Consider the following 20,479-nt stretch of genomic DNA (forward strand, 5'->3'; position numbering starts at 1 on the left):
GAGTTTGGAGGTATTGCTTTATTGTCTTCTTGCTTTCAGTATTATTGAAAAGTCCAACGGTGTAGCACAGTTACAGTGTTTTAACTATCTGAAAGCGCGAAAGTGAGAGAGCTCACACTGCGCCTCTTATTTTTCGGCTTCTGTTCCTTTGTCCGGGTGAAGCTGGGCCTGCAAGGCCAATCAGCGGGGTGGCAGATCGGGGACTAGCCAATCATCCCGCAGATGCCCTAGTCCCCGCCCTCGGCGGTCAGCTGCATGCCCTTGGGTGCCCAGGCGGGGCGACACGCCCTTCCCTCGGTAACTGCTGGGCAGCGGGTAAAGTGTGCGGCTGCGGCCTCCTCTGCACGGCTTGGGCTCAGAACCAGGTGAGTCACTCCAGGCTGGGAGTAAATTACGTCTTCCCATCGCGATCCCTCTCTCCTCGAGCTGGCGTGAAAGACGGACCCAGTGGAGCAAATTCCCTGTCGGACTCGAGTGGGAGGGAGCATGTGGGATGGAACAATCTTCTTGGTCAGGGAAAACAAACTGGGGGCCTTTTGTTTCTCTTGGCCGACAGTGGCGCATGTTGGGGCGTGATGGAAACACGGGGGTTCTCGGGGGGTCGGCCAGCTGCCACCAGGCCTGGTGAACAGAGCCGGGGAATGGGGAGCAATTTCATGGGGTCCTAAGGGCCTCCTGACCGTTGCAGGTTGGCTGTAGAGCTCCCGGATCCCGGCCAGTCCCTGACCCCGCCGCCCTCGCGCCGAGCTGTACATAGAAACCGTTGCTACGGCCGGAGTTTGCCTTTTCCTTTCGGCCTCTGGCTGCAGGGGGCGCTGTGAATGCTGGAAAACGTGCCCAGGTGAAAGAAAACAATTTTTCGTGTTAACTAAACCCATCACGGTTTGCTTTGAAGGTATTACTGATAAACTGATTAGGAAACATGGGAAGTTGATGTGGATCAAGATGATGGAGAAAAAATTAAAACCAACTAGGACCAAAGTTATTCCGAATCAGAGACAAAAAGATTGCAAACAAACATGGAAGAGTTCTAAATAGGGCAAATAAAGTATTGTATAACTTATTTTGGGGAACATGAAGATTAACATTTAGTGGTCTTGAGAATGTATATCCTGCCAGAAAAAGAAAAGATGATTTTCAAAAAGGATTCTTAGAAACGTTATGAAATTCGTTTGATTAGGTAGGAGCTGTCTTTATCATTTCAAATGTTTTTCACTGTTATTTTATTCAAATCATGAAATCTCAAGAGTTGCAAGACTCCTTCAATTCGAGGTAATCTATTTCAATCCCATTAGATGCTTAAATCCCATCAGAGATCCTCCGGCTCTTTGGAAAAATTCTCCTAAAGACAACCCATTTTATTTGGGGCAGCATCAATAATTTAAAAATTCTTCACTTTCCTTCTTGTAACTTCTAGCCTTAAGGCTCTCCTTGTGATGAGAGACATTCATCATACTGGTTCCCTGGTGGTATGGTGTGAAAGCCATTCTCATTTCTCAGCTGGATTTCATCCAAAAGCTGACAAACTGTTACCTATTTTCTATACCCAAGTCAAAGCCAGCAGGGATATGGAGGAGATACTGACAGAGCATCCTCTTTTTCTGCAGACATTTGATATATGACCAGACTCCCAGAGGGCAGACACGGTGAAGGAGATACTAATGAGTTAGACCCATTGCTACTTCTTGTTTTAAAATTTATCCCAATATGTTTTAGTGCAGTGGTCTTTAAAAACTTTGACAATAACTCATAATAAAACTTTTTTTGCAACACGTGCACTGTATACACATATATTTATAATTCTCTTTGTATAGTCATGAAATGAAAGTTTTTACAAAACAATGTTTAATGGTGTGTGTTAGGTGGTCTGTTTTTATTGCTGTTCTATCATCATAAAACAATGCTGATTGCAACTCACTAGATTTATTTCATGGGTTGCCACCTGCAATTTGAAAAGCACAGTTAAATATGATGGTTAAGTATGTGGGCTCTGTAGTTACCTACTGAGATTGAGTTCTTCAGTTCACTACTTAATAGTTTAATGACTTTGAGTAGTTTATATGCTTGAAATGTCACCTTTCTTATCTGTATCTTTCTTAGGGGATATAAGACAGTACTCACTGAAGTGTTAGTTCTGAAGCTCTGAGATGAATAAAGTAAAATCTCTCACAATCTAGAAGGGAAGACAAAAAAACATAATTTGGATACGTTATAAGAGGTATGTATAAGGTGCCATTAGAACACAGATCTAAGAGCTGTTCATTGTGGGTAACTGGGAATGTAAGGAGGCAGGGAATGGGAAAGAGGGTGATGTTAAGGCAAGTGACAGAAAGGACATTATTTAAGTTTGTGCTGAATCACAAAATGATGGTTGTGATGTTAACAGCCAAAGTAGAAGGTCATTCAAATCAACATTAAAAGATATCTTAAAAAGCAATCTGAGCATTGAAAGGGATCACAGTATGCCATCCCTAGATAGGCCACTTTGGCGTAAGGATTATCTTGAGCTGAAGGCAGTTAAGAAACAGCAGCACTGGAAGAACTCTCTGCCCTCCTCTTTTCTGCCTAAAAGCAGGGCATAAATTTCCCTTTATGAAGGTGTCCCCTTCTCTCCTCTTTCCATACCAAGGCAAGGAGAACAACCCTTATTACAGTAGATGGACAGTTAGCACTTAGATGAGTCTGCATAAACAAACCTTACTTAAACAACCCTTATCTTCCATTAGTTTCTCCATATATTTACCTTCTCCTGGAAGCCAGAACTTTTGCCTTGTCTAATCACTTCTGCGCAGTTTATCACCCTCTGCTAAAATGGTATATACGTTAGAGAACCTACATAGGCCTAAAAGTTTCTTTGGGTTTTCGCTTTTCAATGAAGCCCCTGTGTGCATATAAAATAAATCTTTTCCTCTGTTAATGTCTTTTGTCAGTTTAATTTACAGTCCTCAGCTACTGAACCCAAATGACTAGAGGAAAAAAAATTTTTTTCCTCTCCCGCACCAAAATTTGCTTTGTCATTGTATTTCAACTTTGCTTAAGTGAAGATTAATTAAAATAACCCATGTACACTATATGGTAACTTAGCTTCATAAATGTTAACTGTTCTTAGCAGGGAGAGAGAATTTAAAATAAGTGGCTTCCTCCTTAGAAGAGATCCTCCATCTCTTTTTATATGGAAATGAAAAACAAACATTACAGATGTACCTAGATGGTTATTACTATCCGAATTGAATATACATATATATATTTAGATTCATAATAGTTATGAGTATATATATAATGAGATTCATAATTATTTTCCTATATAATATTTCAGCCATGACTGCCAAAGATTATCCATCATTGTGGGGCTTTGGAACAACAAAAACATTTAAAATTCCTGTTGAACACTTGGATTTCAAGTATATTGAAAAATGTTCAGATGTTAAACACTTGGAAAAAATTCTTTGTGTGCTCAGGTAAGCATTTAAAAATCATTTCATATTTCAGTATACCAATTTAAATTATATTGTTGACTTCTGAAAGTCAAAGCTACATAAGAAATTTTGGAGCAAATTTTCAAATGTTGAGATTGTTGTTTTTGTCCATGATAGGTTCCAAATTAGTGGTTAGGAGGGTTCTGGCTAGGTCTGCTTCCAGCTTGAGACTTAGGCTAATTTATATCTAAGAGGGCATTTTTTGGCTTCCTCCCACTTCCTAGGAAAAGATAAAGCAGCCATTAGGAGGCCCCAGCTTACTCATAAAATTCTCTGGCACTCTCCCACTTCATACTACAGCCCACAAATGTGGGTGAGTCCCTGGGAGCTGTCACACACAGTATGCTGGGAGGCTAGGAGGTAGGACCTGGAGGCAGGGAATCCAGGCCTTCTCTGGGTAAGAGCCCTGTGGCCATGATTTTCAAACTTTAATATACACCAAAGAAGGTGGTTAAAAAAAATGCACATTTGAGGGCCCCTTTCCTAGAGATTCTGACTCAGGAAATCAGGAGTGGGGCCAGGAATGTGTGTGTTTCACAAGCACGCTGGCTGATCGGTGTGCAGGTGGTCAAGGGAACTCTCTACAAACAACACTGTTCCATGGCTGCCAACCTGTGCCACATATTTTGGGTTTTTTGAGGAGTTGTCTTTTGGAGTTGCAGTAGCACTTATGAGCACGAATTGCTCCTTTCTGGAACATCAGTAGTCTTCCTTTTGCTCAGTGGTTCTGTCTTGTCTTTCCTCTGAGGCCCTTCCTTATCACTGTGTCCTTTCCTTTTTCTTTCTCATCACCTTTAACCCCCTGTCCTTCCTGAGCATCCCTTGCTTGTCCTCAGCCAGAGTTGATGTATTATGTCATCATTTTCCCTTTTGTTTTTCTCAACATATAAGAACATTTTCATTTATATTTGGTCAAGAACTAATAAAGGAAACCAGAAGTTTGTAGGATGAAAGAGTTTGAAAGCCACAGTGATGTTGGTTCTAAGACATTTTATGAATAGCTAATTGTGTTCACTTGGAATTATTTTTTTCAATTTAATTTGAAAATGGGATTTATTTCTATGGTTCTAAAAATGTAAAAATGAATAGACTTCAAGGGGAAAAGATTGATTTTCCTTAAGAAAAAAAAAGCAAAAAAGAGCAGTGTGTCTGTTTAACTCTTCAAGGAAGGAATTCTGTTCCCTGAGTGGTAGAATTTAGAGGTGTGTTGTTCTGAACCATTCCTGTGCATTTTCTTCCCATCATTTTGAGGGGGAAAAAAATTGAGTGGCAAACAGTAACTCCGTGTTGGAAAGGAAGTCGGAAGTCTCACTCTTTGTGCTCCTCTAATAATGAATTTCCATTTATAAGTTTAAAATTACCTCACATACAAAATGAACATATGTATGTTAAAGAGGAGAGAAAATATTATGCAACTTTTAAAGGGTGCGATGAAAATTGGTGTCTTTGGTGCTCCTGTTTTCCTTCATCACATCACTCCATTGTTAGCAGATAGACGTGGAGGTCGTTCCAGATGTGTGGGAAGGCAGCAACCCAGCCTTCATTCTTGTGCAGGGGCAGACCTTGAGATCCCCATGGAACCCCTGGGATCCATGGAACCCAGTTTGCAAACCACTGCTCTAGATGATCTCTAAATAAAGCAGTAACTCTAAAACTCTGAATTTTTTTTAAAGGTCTGGTGAGGAAGGATATTATCCTGAACTTACAGAATTCTGTGAAAAGCGCCTCACAGGCTTGGCTCCAGAAAGCAGAGCTTTGAGGAAAGATAAACCAGCAGCAACATCATCCAGTTTTACTGCAGAAGAATGGGAAAAAATTGACGGTGATATAAAGGTACAGGATAACTTCACTTTTTGCGACATTGTCACGAATATATATCTCCTTCACTTATCTGAAATCCTAGGCTTCTTATTTGTCAGTAAACGCCTTTTAGTGGTGATCACTGAGGTGGTATTGTTTGCTTCTTACACCCAGGAGAATATTGTGAATGTGTGTGTTTGTGGATTTGTTATGTGTGTGCGTGCTTGTGCATTTGTGTATATTTTAAATGACAATAATATTCCATTCTATGGAAGAATCACAATTCAGCCAGCATCTATAAAGAGTGCTATCCAAGCATGTTTGTTCATAAAGTTTTTTGGTACCACTCTGCTTATTTCCTAGGGATAAATTATTAAAATTCAAGTTTCTTGATCCAAAGATTTTAATATTTTTAAAGCTTTTGAAATGCATCTCTGTGTTCTCAGAAAGTTGGACCTTTGTACTCTCCCACTGGCAGTGTGTAAGAATGCCTGTTTCAGATACTCTTTGCTGGTTACTGTAGTCAGTTTTTACACTTTAAAATCAAATAGTTGAAAAAATTATCATACATAGTGTATTGTTTGATTACTAGTGGAGATAAATTTTTAATAGTCTGTCGCTTGAATTTCTTCTTTTGTTAATGATCTGTATCTTTACTGATTTCTTTTAATCAGCTTTATTGAGGTATAATTTATGTTCAGTAAGAATTAGCTATTTTATGATATTTTGCTGAGTTTTGACAAATGTATATAGAATATTTCCATTACTCCTAAAAGTTTCATTGTGTCCCTTTTCAGTCAATACTGACCCCATATCCTGGCTCCTGGTAACCACTGAACTGCTTTCTATTATTATACATTTACCTTTTGTAGACTTTGATATAAATAAAATTATGTAGTGTATCTTCCTTTGTGCCTGGCTTCTTTCACTTAGCATAATACCTTTGCTGTTCTTCCATGTTGTTGCATGTGTCCAGACTGCATTCCTTTTAATTGCTGAGTAGTGGTGAATTGCATGCTATCTCACAGTTTAACCATTTACCAACTGGTGAACAAATGCCAAAATGTTTTCTAGAGTGGCAATCAGTCCTGCCAATAATGGATAAAATTTCCAGTTGCTCTAGATCATGGTCAATACACAGTGTTGTCAGTTTTTTTAATTTTAGCTATTCTTTAAGTATGTAGTGGTATCTCATTGTGGTTTTCTTTTGCATTTCTTAATGACTAATAATGTTGAATGTCTTTTCATGTGCTTATTTTTCATCCGTATTATCTTTTGTGAAGTGTCTTTAAATTCTTTGCCTATTTAAAGGAGGACACTAATGAACTCATCTACAAAACAGAAACAGCCTTGCAGACATACTAAACAATCTTATGGTTACTGGGGTAAAGGGGGTGGGAAGGGATAAATTTGGAAGTTTGAGATTTGCAAGTGTTAGCTACTATATATAAAGATAGATACATGCTGCTATCCAGTTTTCCCAGCACCACTTGGTGAAGAGACTGTTTTTTCTCCATTGTATCTTATTGCCTCCTTTGTCAAAGGTTAATTGATCATAGGTCTGTGGGTTTATTTCTGGTTTTTATTCTGTTCCATTGATCCATATATCTGTTTTGATTACTGTAGCTCTGTAGTATTGTCTGAAGTCTTGAGAGGGTTATTCCTCTAACTTCATTCTTTTTCTTCAATATTGCTTTGTCAATTCTGGGTCTTTTGTGATTCCATGTACATTTTAGGATTATTTGTTCTAGTTCTGTGGAAAATGTCATGGGTAATTTGATATGGATTGCATTAAATCTGTAGATTACCTTGGGCAGTAAGGCCATTTTGATGATACTGATCCTCCCAATCCAAAAGCAAGGATATCTTTCTATTTCTTTAAGTCATCTTTGACTTCCTTAATCAAGGTTTTATAGTTCTCCATGTATAAGTCTTTCACCTCCTTGGTCAGATTTATTCCTAAGTATTTATCTTAGATGCAATTTTAAAAGGGATTGTTTCTTTATTTTCTTTTCCTGCTAATTCATTGTTAGTGTAAAGAAATGCCACTGATTTCTGTATGTTAATCTTGTATCCTGCTACCTTGCTGAATTCTTTTATCAGCTCTAGTAGTTTGTGTGGAGCGTTTTGGGTTTTCTATATATAGTATCATGTCATCTGCATACAGTGACAATTTTACCTCTTCTATTCTAATTTGGATCTACCCTCCTACACTATTGGTGAGAATATAATTTGGTGTAGCCATTATGGAAAACAGTATGGAGATTCCTCAAAAAACTAAAAGTAGACTTACCATATGATCCAGCAATCCCACTCCTGGGCATTTATCCAGAGGGAACTCTAATTCAAAAAGATACTTGCACCCCAGTGTTCATAGCAGTACTATATACAATAACCAAGACATGAAAACAACCTAAATGTCCATCAACAGATGACTGGAAAAGAAGCTGTGGTATATTTATACAATGGAATACTACTTGGCCATAAAAAAGAATAAAATAACGCCATTTTCAGCAACGCAGATAGATGGACATAGAGATCATCATTCTAAGTGAAGTAAGCCAGAAAGAGAAAGAAAATACCACGTGATATCACTCATGTGGAATCTAAAAAAAAAGAAACAATCACAAAACAGAAACAGACTTGCAGACATAGTAAATAATCTTATGTTTACTGGGGGAAAGGGGGTGGGAAGGGATAAATTTGCAAGTTAGATTTGCAAATGTTAGCCACTATATATAAAAATAGATTTTAAAAAAACAACTTCTGTATAGCACAAGGAACTATATTCAATATCTTGCAATAACCTTTAATGAAAAAGAATATGAAAACAAGTATATATATATATATATGTATATGCATGACTGGGGCATTGTGCTATACACCAGAGACTGACACATTGTAACTGATTGTACTTCAAAAAAAAAAAAAGGTAAATCCTTTGCCTATTTAAAAAATTAGATTGTGTTCTTATTAAGTTATAAAATAAAAATACATGTCTTTCATATATGTTACACACAAAGATACCTCTTGGTAAGTATTTTCTGATACTCTTTAGTGGCTCCCCTTTTCATTTTTTTTTTTAACAGTGTCTTTGGAAGAGCAAAAGTTTTTACTTTTGATGAAAACAATTTTTCTTTTTATAGTTTGTGCTTTTGTGTCCTATTTAAGAAATCTTTGTCTAATCCAAGATCCCTAAATTTTCTCCTATGATTCTTCTAGAAAGTTTATAGTTTTAACTCTTGAATTTAGGTCTAAGATCTGTTTTATTTTTTGGACACACTCATACAAATAGATACACACATGTGCACACACACGTTCATACAAACTAATATGAATATCCCAGTGTTCAAACATCACTTAATGAAAGATTATCCTTTCCTCACTTAACTTCTTGGTACCATTGTCAAAAATCAACTAGGGGTGAGGATATAGCCCAGTGGTAGAGTGCATGCCTAGCATGCCTGAGGTCCTGGGTTCAATGCCCAGTACCTCCATTAAAAAAAAAAAATGAATAACCTAATTACCTGCCCCCCCCCAAATTATGGAAAATAATTAGTTAAAAAAATATAATAGTTGGACAAAACAATTTTAGAAATTAAATTTAAAAAATCAATTGATCATGTATGTGTCGATCTATTTCTGGACTCTATTCTTTTCATTAATCTAAATGTCTGTCTTTACTCCAGTACCTCACTGTCCTGATAACAGTGTCTTGAAATCAGATAGTGCAAGTCTTCCAACTTTGTTGTTCTTCTTCAAAGTTGTTTTGTCTATTCCAGGTCCTTTGCTTGCCAATTTCTGCAAAATAACTTGCTTATATTTGGATTGGGATTGTGTTGAATTTGTGAATCAGTTTTGGAAGAATTGATATTATAACAATATTGAGATTTCTGATTCATGAACATTTTTTTTTATGTTCATTTAAGTCATTAGTTTTTTTGAAGCAATGTCTTGTAGTTTCCAGTGTGTACTTCTATTTTTGTGAAATTTATTCCTAAATATCTAATATATTTTATGCCATTGTAAAAGTTAATATTTAAAAATTTTTTTTGCTCATTCTGAGTCATTCCAGCTTTGAAATCTTATTGGTTTATTTTCATTGTGGTAAAATACACATATAAAAAGTATCATCTTAACCATTTTAAAGTATACAGTTCGTTAGTGTTAAGTGTATATATTCATATTGTTGTGCAGCCAATCTCAAGGACTTTTTCATCTTGCAGAACTGAAACTCTGTACCCATTAAACAATAACTCTCCAAACTATTCCTACCACGAGCCCCTGGCAACCACCATTCTACTTTCTGTTCCTATGAATTTGACTAAGCTAGATACCTCCTATCAGTGGAATTTTAATTTTAGTTTTTATTTGTACATTGCAAGTTTATAGTTATCTAATTGATCTTTCTATATTGACCTTGCATCCTATGTCTTGTCTAATTCAAATTAGTTCTAGTAGCTTTTTTGTAGTTTCCTTGTATTTTCTTTGTGCAAGATTATGTCATCTGTGAATATTGAGAGATTTTCTTCTTTTCCAGGCTGGCTACCTTATATTTCTTTTACTTGCTTTATTCCACAGGCTCAGACCTGTAGTGCAATGTAGAAATGAGAGCAGATATCTTTGTCTTGTTCTCAGTCTTAGGAGAGATCATTCAGCCTTTCACCATTCAGTATGTTACTTTTAGATTTGTGTAGATGTTATTTGTCAGGTTGAGGAAATTCCCTTCTGTTCCTTGTTTGATGAAAATTTTTATCATGAATGGATGTTTAATTTTGTGAAATGCTTTAGTCTGCATTTATTGAGATGAACGTATGGTTTTCTTTGTAGTCTGGTAATAGGGTAAATGATTACACTTCTCTCAAATGTTATAGCCATCTGGCGTTAATGGGATGAATCCTACTAGTCATGATGTATCTTTTTTATATGTTGCTGGATATGATTTGCTAAAATTTTGTAAAGGAGTTTTTGTGTCTAAGAGTCATGAGAGATATCAGTCTGTAGTTTTCTAGTGATGTTGTTGTCTGGTTTTGATAGCAGGGTAATGTTGGCCTCATAGAATGAGTTGGAAAGTGTTCTTTCTTCTATTTCCTAGAAAAGTTTGTGTATAATTGGTATTATTTCCTCCTTAAATATTTTCTAGAATTTACCATTGATGCCATCTGGGCCTCGAGTTTTCTTTATTGGAAAGATTTTAACTGTGAATTTAGTTTCCTTAGTAGACACAGGGCTGTTCAGGTTATCTTCAGAGCTTTCTACCTGTCTAGCTCTGTCCTCTCATATCTTGTCCCCCACATCTTTGCAGTCTTGGCCTCCCTGAAGTCTGACCTCTGTTCTTCTAAATTCAGTGAGACCACAGGGCTGCTAGCGTTTCCTTTCCCTGTGCTGCATCCTGGAAACACTAGGCAGTCACTTGGGGGCAAGTGTGTGACTTACCTCCTTTGTTTCCCTTCTTTCAGGAATGATTGTCCTGTGCTACCTATTGCCCAGGGTCTGAAAACCATTGTTTCATGTATTTTATCCAGTTTTCTAAAGCTCTAAAGGCAGGAGGGTAAATCCAGTCCCTGTTACTCCATCAGGGCCAGAAGAGGTCCCTTTTTTGATTTTTCTATTGACATGTCTCTTACTTATTTGTAAGAGTTTTGTCCTACATATTCCAGTTCTTCCATCAATTTGTTATTTGCCTTGTAAATTTTGTGTGTGGTATTTTCTATGTTTATTTTTTTTTATTTTTATGCAACCACACCTCTTGATTTTATCCTTTGTGATCTTTACATTTGTTTTATACTTACGAAAACTTTCTTACTGCCAGACACATATTTACCAATATTTTCTCATAGTTCCTCTGTGGTTCATTTTGCTTACGAAATATATATATATATTTTTTTTTGGCGTCACTTGGCCACACCCAGGTTCTCCTTGGTGGCGCCCCTTGGTCCCAGTGGCAGTGGTGGGGACAGTAGGTCATAGGGACAGGTTCCCCGGGCACTCCCCCATGGAGGGGGTGGCTTGCACAGCTGCAGCGCTGGATGCTTGCAGCTCCCATTGGACTGTGATGAAGGCTCAAGCTCAGGATGGGGTGGCTAGTGTGGCCTGTGTGGGAGTGTTGGCCGAGGTGACCCGGGCCAGAGAGCGGAGGGGATGCCGCTCAGCAGGCCTGCAAACTGGGGCTGGAGCTACTCTGCCAGGGCTTAAAACTTTAAATGAGAATAAAGGGTATTATTTATGAGGAAATGAGAGTGAAGTCATCGCTAACCTCCTCCAGCCTTTTTTTCATAAGAGAGACCGTATTAAACTTACATGCTCTCCCGGCTGTGACTGAGCTTCAGGTACGCAGAGTGGGCAGAACATCACCTGGTCTGAAAATAGTGAAGCAACTGTTCCTTCCAGGACTCTTCCCACTGGTGCCCTGCTTTCAGACTGTTTGAGACTGCATCATCCTGCCTCCAGCACCAGCAGTTCTCTGTCCTTGATCACTGTGGTTCACAGTAATTTCTAAAGTAACGGAAGAAATGAGCCAGGGGCCTGGAAAGTATGACTTTTACATTGGTCTGGGATTGGCTATGAGCGCCTGCATTTTCATTGGAGGGTGTTTCATTTTGAAAAAAAGAAAAAAAGGCCTTCTGCAGCTCACCAGAAAAGGCTCCATGAAGGCAGGTCAGGGTGGCCGTGCATATCTTAAAGAATGGCAGTGGTGGCTGGACTGCTGTCAGTGGGAACTGGCCAGGTGGCCAAGTTTGCTGCATATGCTTTTGCCCCAGCCACCTTAGTGACTCCTTTAGGAGCTCTCTGCATGCTAATTAAGTGCCATTCTTTCTTCATACTTTCTAAATGAAAGACATAATCTGGATGGAAAAACTGGGTGTTTGCTAAGTGTTCTGGGATCTGCAGTTATGGTTATTCATGCTCCAAAAGAAGAGGAGATTGAGACTTTAAATGAAATGTCTCACAAGCTATGGGATCCGGGTTTTGTGGCCTTTGCAACACTTGTGGTCATTGTGTCCTTGATACTAATCTTTGTGGCGGGGCCTCACCGTGGACAAACATTCTTGTTATATCACAGTCTGCTCTGTAATTGGAGCATTTTCAGTCTCCTGTGTTAAGGGCCTGGGCATTGCTATCAAAGAGCTATTTGCTGACAAGCCTGTGCTGCGACATCCCCTGGCCTGGATTCTGCTGCTGAGCATTGTAGTCTGTGTGAGCACACAGATTAATTACCTGAACACGGCCCTGAACGTATTCAACACTTCCCTTGTGACTCCAGTATATTACGTATTCTTTACAACATCGGTTTTAACTTACTCAGCTATTCTTTTTAAGGAGTGGCAAGCTATGCCTGTTAATGGTGTCATTGGTACTTTGAGTGGCTTCTTTACAATCATTGTGGGAATATTTTTGTTGCATGCCTTTAAAGACATCAACTTTAGTCTAGCAAGTCTGCCTGTGTCATTCTGGAAAGACGAAAAAGCAACAAATGGCAGTCTCTCTAATCTGTCTGAGATTCTTATAATAATGAAGAACTCTTAGCCTGTGGAATCTAATAACACACTGGTGAAAACATCTTTCGAAGAAATGGAAATATTACAGCTTTTTAATAAGAAAGATGTAATTAAAAGGTTAATCTGTAATTGTGTTATAAAGTGGATTTGAATATCAAAATGTGTCTGAAAAAGCATTGTTCTCAAATAATGTTCTCTAGAGACAATCTTTTTTAAGGTTTCACTAAATTGGACCAGGAAATTACTTTTCTTATATTTGAATGATGGTAGCTTACTAAAATGACCTCAGTACATGGCCAATTTCTATTAACATTGTATTACTGTAGAGATATTTTAAATGTTCCTTCATCAGAATCTAAATGCACTAATGACAATTTTAAGTCTATAAATATGCTTCATTTTTTTTTCCTTGTTAATGAAAGTCTGAAATGTACATTTGTCATCCCCACTCCATCAATCTCTGACCATTATTGGCTTTTTGATTTTAAAAAGAGCAAAATTAATATGTTATCTTATAATTTACCTTACCTATAAAAATGGTATCTATTTGATGAATTTTGAAATGTTAATTTAAGAGACTCCTAAGTTATTAAGTGAAGAAAACTCATTTATAAAGCAAAAAAGGAACTCACCCAATGGAAATATTTCTTAGGCTGTGACTTGACACCGTGCACATTTGATGGTCTTTCTAGACGGCATCGCGTTAAACCAGCACATCCTTTATCTTTTGTCTGTTGGGCTGCAGCCTACCTGGTTTTGTTTTTCAGTTACTCTAATCCCTTGATACCTGGAACCTTGATTACCATTTTACATCAGCTTTAGTACTTTTCAGTATGTTTTCATAATGAGTTATATTATCATTTAGCTCTTCTAACAACTCTGGGAAATAAAGTCAGAAGACTAGGGTAATTTCTTAAATCTAGCTCATGTTATAATAAAAAGATAAATTGAAACAAAAAAAGAATTTTTTAAAAAGACACACTCTGGAAAAATAGTTTTTTCTGTTTTACTTTATTCAGCATATTTTTCTGGGGTGAATAAGACATCTGAAAACAATTTTGAGGTTTGGGTATCCTCTACCTCAAAGTGCTAACTTTTATAAAAACTTTCAGCTTTCTCATTTTATCATTTTATTGACTTGAGTTTGAAAATCTGGTAACTAATCTACAAGTAAAAATAGCAGTTCATGCCCAGAATTCCTTGGCTTTATTTTCTGGAGGGGAAACAGCTGAGTTTTCATTGCAGGGCCTGCTTTTTCCCCAGTTGTGTGTTCTTTCTCTGTCCCGTCTTGAGTTTGTCTCCTTCTCATCCCCCTTTCTTCATACTTTTCTTGCCACTTTCCATTGTTCCCCATTCTCTCTTACCCCCTTTCCTCTTCCTCTCTCATTTTACCCTTCTTCCCTGTTGTTTTTCTGTTTCTCTTCCTATTTCTCCTGTTTGCCCCCTTTTCATCCTCCCTGCCTCCTACATGGGTAGGACAGTTAACATGTTTATCCCAGGGCCTATTTTAAGAGTATCTGACAAATATTAGACACTCCCTATGTATTTGCTGAGTAGTACATAATAGAACTTCACACATAATAAAGACATCTCTTACTCAATTTTTTCTGGTCTTTGTGACAATTCAGTTTCATAAACATTATTGTGAACCTAGTATATGCCAGGCATTATGTTCGGATTTTGTTTGTTTGTTCATTTTTGTTTTTCTAAGTATTCCAGCTTTTCTTGTATCAATTTTGCTAAGTTGTATTTTTTCAGGGAATTTATTTTTTTTAATCTAAATTGCAGAATTATCAGTATAAACTGTCTAAAACATCCCCTTTCACCTTTTTAATAGCTGTAGAATTATTAGTGATGTACCTCTTTTTTGCCTGATATTGGTAATTTATATTTTTTCTTTCACTTTCTTTTGACTAGTCTTGCTATATGTTTGTAAATTGTATTAATTTATTTCGAAAAGATGAGTTTTTTGAGCATTAATTTTCTTTCTTTTTCCATTTTAGGAATTCCTACTCTCATTTATTATTACTATTATTTCCTTTTTTCTACCTACTTTAGTTTTGTGTTCTCATTCTTTTATTAGCTTTTTGAGGTAGAAGCTTAAGTAATTGATTTTAAACCTTTCTCCTTGTTTAAGGTTGTAAATTTCCCTATAATACTTTAGCTGTATCCTACGAATTATGATGTCATGTTTTCATTATCCCTTAGTTCAGATTATTTTCCAATTTCCCATCTGATATCCTTTTAAACTATGGGTTCTTTATAAGTGTATTGTTTAATTTCCAATTATTTGGGGATAGTCTAAATACTTATTGAATTCTAGTATAAGTCTGTTATGGCCAAGTACTGTAATCTGTATGATTTCAAGCCTATGAAATTTATTAAGACCTTTTTTGCCTATGTTCTTTGTGCTCTTGAAAAGAACATATAATTATAATATTGATGAAGTTGTGTTGTTCAAATCTGCTATTGCATTACTGATTTTTTTTCTGTCTATTCTTTTCCTGTGTCCATTCTACTGTTAATCAAATGAATTATTTATTTTAGATACTGAGTCCTTCATTTTCAGCATTTCCTTTGAATCTTTTTAAAGTTTCCATTCTTCTCCTGAATTTTGCAATTGTTCTTGCATGTTGTCCACCCTTTTCACATATTTACTGCAGCTGTTTTCAAGTCCGTGTTTGTTATTCCCAACATCCATCCACTCTCTGTGTCTGCTTCTATTGACTAGAGGTAACCATTTTTCTGGTTATTTGTCTTTCTTGTTATTTTTATATTTTATGCTGACCATTGTATATATTAGAAAAAAAGTGAAATCTGCAGTAATTAATATATACCTATAGAAAAGGGCCCTTCCCTTCTGTCAGACTGCTGGAGTTGGAGACTAGGTCAATCTAATATATAGGTAAGTTGTATCTGATGTCCTAGGCTCTTGAATCACACAAATGAGATTAAGACTTAAGGAATTTACAGTACAGACAGAGGGACAAACAATAAACAGAGGATTTGAAATCTTTATGCTGATACCTGAAGGAGGAGCACTTTTAGCCCAACCAGAAAGTTCAGAGAAAACTTGCTGAAAGGGACAATGAGTAAGATCTTGCAAGATAAATAAAAGTAGGAGGGGCGACAACAATATGAACATACTGAGAGTAAGAAGGGCGTTTCAGGTAAAGAATGGCATGATCATATTGTCACCTCAGAACTGACCCATTGTAAACTATGATGGTGTATAGTCCTTTCTAGTGCCTCATGAATTTGATACATTTACCTACCTTTTTTTCTCCCTTCTTCTCAGAGTTGGGTATCAGAAATTAAAAAAGAAGATGATAAAATACACTTTCATGAAACTGAAACATTTCCAGCCATGGAAGATAATTTGCCTCCAGTTCGTGGTTCAAATAGCCATCTTCACGTTGCCAAGGTAGGCCTTTTTGGTAGGGAGAGAAGGTTGTTGTTAAGTAAGGATGTTCTCTCAGTTTAGTCAGTGTAGCCAAAGCATGATGTCCTCCAGGAGAGCTGGAGATTTTTTTTTCTGCTGACCTTGTGTTATCACCTTGAGAAGGCCTCACTTGGAGATCAAAATGAAACATCAATTTTCCTTTGAAGACTTGCATCTTGGGTTTACTGCCTTCTCCATTTTTTTCTTTTACTGTTCTGTTTCTTCTACTCTGACAAGTTTTGATGAGTACATAAGATACAATTCAGGGTGAGAGTTCCAGGGAATAATTTTATGTATCCAGTAGAGGTATAGAGGGAGTAGTTTATTACATTATTAGGTATACATAATTGAATTTAAAGTATTAAATGGAAACTTTCAAGCAGTTATAGTTGTCATCTCTCTGTCTATTGCATTTTTCCTCCTTATCCCCAGCCCCTCATGGTTATTTCACTGAGATCGGCTCCTGTTTTGCCATGCATATCTTTCCTTTTTAACTGACGTGTTCCATAGACAAGGGGCCTGTTGGAGTTCCAGTTTCACTCTGCTTAACTTCAAGTTAAAAATGAGCTTCTTGGCATCCACTTGACCCTGATATGATGGAACCCAGCCCTTGTCTCCAGTGGGCTTTTGCTTTGGATCATACATTTCATTCCCTCTGCCCTCCTTTTTTTTTTTTTTTTCTTTTCTTTCATTCCTATCATTTCTCAAAGGATAGCTACCTAAGTCTTTTCATTCTGGGTTGTTCTGGGTTGAGTCATTCCTGTTTGTCTCATCTCTTCTGTCCTCAATTTTATTTGAAAAACATGCATAGCCCTTCATCATTCTGCTCCCTGGAAATTCACCTTCCTGGATCTTTTTACTCCTCATTAAGGTAACTGAGGTACATGGTAAGTAAGTATGGTAAGGATGCCATTACCTGTAATCAGTCAATTTGTATTTACTGCACATTCATTATGTGCTAAGTCTATGTCCTGAAAATATAGCAGTGAGTAACATTTGGTCTCTGTCCGTAGAGAGCTTATCGTCCAGTGTGGATAGACAGACTGGTGGTACAGTGGTTCTCAAAATATGGTCCGTGGATACTGGTTGTCCCAGAGATCCTTCTAGAGGATTCAGAAAGTCAGTGTTGTTTAAAAAAAAAAAAATGCTAATACTTTGTCTCTTTCACTGTGTTGACATTTGCACTGAGGGTAAAACTGCTGGTGCTTTACCATGAATCAAGGCAGTGGCACCAGCTGGACTAGTGGTCATTATTTTCTCCACTGCTGTGTACTTGTAGTAAAACATTCCAGTTTAACTTAAAAATGTCCCGATGAAACAATAAAACTTTTGTTTGTTTAATCTTGAATCTTGAGGACACATCTTTTTAGTATTCTGCATCATACAATGTGGAGTATGCAGAAGACACTTCACTGTGAATTGAAATACGACTGTCATAAGAAAAAGCACTTCTGTGATTGAGTTGCCAGCTAAAGTAGCCACTTTTTCCTGAAACAGTTTTTACTTGAAGAAGTGACTGACAAGCTCTGATTGTTCAGAGCTGAATTTTTGGCAGACATTTTCTTGGAAGTGAATGAAATGGTCTGTCACTTCAAGGAAAACAATGAACAATATTTGTTGCCAGTGTGAAAATCTGAGCTTTCAAGTAGAATTTAGAGTATTTCATATTCTTATGGGGCTCTCAAATACCTGCTTGTGACAAAAAAATTTCCCCTTAAGGGAGACAGAGATTTTTCTGATGAGCTCTATGAGGATTTTTAAAATTTTTTTTTCATATTGAGATGTATTTGATGTACAATATTTACAAGTTGCAGGTGTTACAACATAGCAATTCATAATTTTCAAAGGTTATACTCCATTTATAGTTATTATAAAATATTGGCTATATTCCCTGTGTTGTACAGTATATCTTTGTAACTTATTTTATACATAATAGTTTGTACCTGTTAATCTTGTACTCCTATTTTTCCCCTCCCCCATTCCCTCTCCCTGCTAATAACCACTAGTTTGTTTTCTGTATATGTAAGCCTGTTTCCTTTTTGTTATATTCACTAGTTTGTTTTATTTTTTAGATTCCACACATAAGTGATGTCATACATCTCTGACTTATTTCACTTAGCATAATACCTTCCCAGTCCATCCATGTTGTTGCAAATGGCAAGATTTCATTCTTTTTTATGGCCGAGTAGTATTCCACTGTGCATATATACCACATCTTGTTTATCTATTCATCTGTTGATAGACACTTAGGTTGCTTCCAGAACTTGGTAATTGTACATAATGCTGCTGTGAACATTGAGGTGCATTTATCTTTTTGAATTAGTGTTTTGGGTTTTTTTTTTTGGATATACACCCAGGAGAGGAAATGCTGGATCGTATGGTCATTCTATTTTTAGTTTTTTGAGAAACCACCATTACCATTTTCCACAGTGACTGCACCAATTTATATTCCCACCAACAGTATGTGAGGATTCTCTCTTCTCCACACCCTTGCCAGCATTTGTTGTGTTGTTTTTGATGATAGCTATTCTGACAGTTGGGAGGTGATATCTTGTGGTTTTAATTTGCATTTCTCTGATGGTTAGTGATGTTGAGCATCTTTTCATGTGCCTGTTGGTGAGCTCCATGAAGATTTTAACAGATAAGATTTTTTAATTGTATAATGAAATGTAGGAATTTTTGGAAGATCTGTATAACTCATAATGACCAGTGCACAATGTTAAAAAATTGTGCTTGCAGAAATGACCCATTCAGATGGTTTCAAATTATGACTTTTAAGAAACCACGTAAGGAACTATTTGTGAGCATAATTGCTATTGTTTGCTTTCCTCACGTTCCCTTTTGGTGCTTGCAGTGGACGTGTGACCAAATGCTTGGTTAGGGATGGGCACATAACGCAAGCTAACTAATTAGAGTCCTTCCCTGGGATTTCTCTAACTAAAGATGGAGAGAAGAGTCACTCTTCCTTTTCCTTTCTGGTTGGGAGGCCTGTGAGGTTATCATCCCAGACTGCTTGTGGCCACATCCTACTACATGGAAAAAGCAAGTAGCTAGCAGGGAAATCAAAATCAGACAGAGAATAGCAGAGACTTCTAGGGGAGAGAGGGGAGTTGCAGAGAGAGGGTATATGAATTTGTTACCCAGCAATACTCCTGCCCTTTCATCAGGTAGGTTATATAAGCCAATAATGTATTCTTTTAAAATAAAATTCATCCAATTTGTGTGTGTGTCATTGCAAGCAAAAGAGCTCTGACTAATATAGCAAAGGAGTTATTGTTATTTCTTCAATGCCTAGGTTTTAAAAGAATGATAGTTTAGTAATTTTTTATTATAAGAAAATCAATAATAATCACATTTCATATATGTAAATTTAAAAATTTTGTATATGTACTTAAAGTCCTATTGATCACACTCAGAAATAACTACAGATTTAAAACGAATTTTTTACCTGCTGTGTTTTATTATGTTAATAATTATAACATTGGAGTTGTTGTAACTGAAAGGGTGCCCGTTTTTCTTATTCATTCATTTCGTATATCTTAATCTAATACTTCACATTTACAGGAAAACTTGCTAATCTTGTATTAAATATCTCATAAAATATTTTATTCTTTTAGGAAAAAAATTCTAAAAGTAGACCAGCTAAAAAGAAAATTCCGAGGGATTATGCAGAGTGGGATAAGTATGTTTTATGTTTCTTCATTTCAATTTTTGGGGGATAGGTAATTAGGTTTATTTATTTATTTACTTACTTACTTACTTATTTATTTATTTATTTATTTATTTATTTATTTATTTATTTATTTATTTTTATTGAAGGTACTTGGGAGTGAACCCTGAACCTCATACATGCTGAGCATGCACTCTTACCACTAAGCTATACCTACATCCTTCTATTTTTTTATGTAAAATTGTCACTGAAAAATTCTCTACCATAAAATACTGAAATAACTTAATTATTTTCAGCCTGAACATATCAAAAATACCAAGTTATATCAGTAGAGTTCTAAGAATATCTGCTCTAAGCACTCTTGATTTTATTTTTTCATTAAATAAAAAACTATTGTATCCTTTTGTTTATACGAATACCGAAAATAACTAATACTTACACCCATCCAGAATAAAAAAGAACAAAATTTTAAATTGCGAGCAATTGGTCACAGTTTTAATTACAAAGTTCTGCACAATTTAGGTCTGATTAATATTTAAGTCCTCACTAAATTCCATGTTTTCTAGGAAAGAATACAGATGACTCATGAAAC

The 20,479-nt window shown here is 36.5% G+C and overlaps 1 protein-coding gene and 1 pseudogene across 5 annotated transcripts in view; both read left to right on the forward strand.

The window, feature by feature from the left end:
- SPAG1 (sperm associated antigen 1) overlaps positions 1 to 20,479 on the forward strand; it is a 69,743-nt gene continuing 49,264 nt past the window's right edge. For 2 of the 5 annotated variants that reach the window (XM_074353092.1, XM_074353093.1), the window contains exons 1-3: positions 5,170 to 5,309; positions 16,074 to 16,199; positions 19,835 to 19,899. In XM_074353092.1, coding sequence (XP_074209193.1) covers positions 16,102 to 16,199; positions 19,835 to 19,899 — 163 coding nt within the window. In that variant the 5' untranslated portion in view covers positions 5,170 to 5,309; positions 16,074 to 16,101. Of the gene's footprint in view, positions 366 to 688; positions 842 to 2,100; positions 2,219 to 3,316; positions 3,459 to 5,149; positions 5,310 to 16,073; positions 16,200 to 19,834; positions 19,900 to 20,479 lie in introns of those variants that run through there. The other 3 variants (XM_074353089.1, XM_074353091.1, XM_074353090.1) reach the window with 3 other exon arrangements.
- LOC141574975 (magnesium transporter NIPA2 pseudogene) lies at positions 10,118 to 13,196 on the forward strand (annotated as a pseudogene).

The sequence above is a fragment of the Camelus bactrianus genome, chromosome 25, assembly GCF_048773025.1.
Source record: "Camelus bactrianus isolate YW-2024 breed Bactrian camel chromosome 25, ASM4877302v1, whole genome shotgun sequence".
In the NCBI taxonomy this organism is placed as follows: domain Eukaryota; kingdom Metazoa; phylum Chordata; class Mammalia; order Artiodactyla; family Camelidae; genus Camelus; species Camelus bactrianus.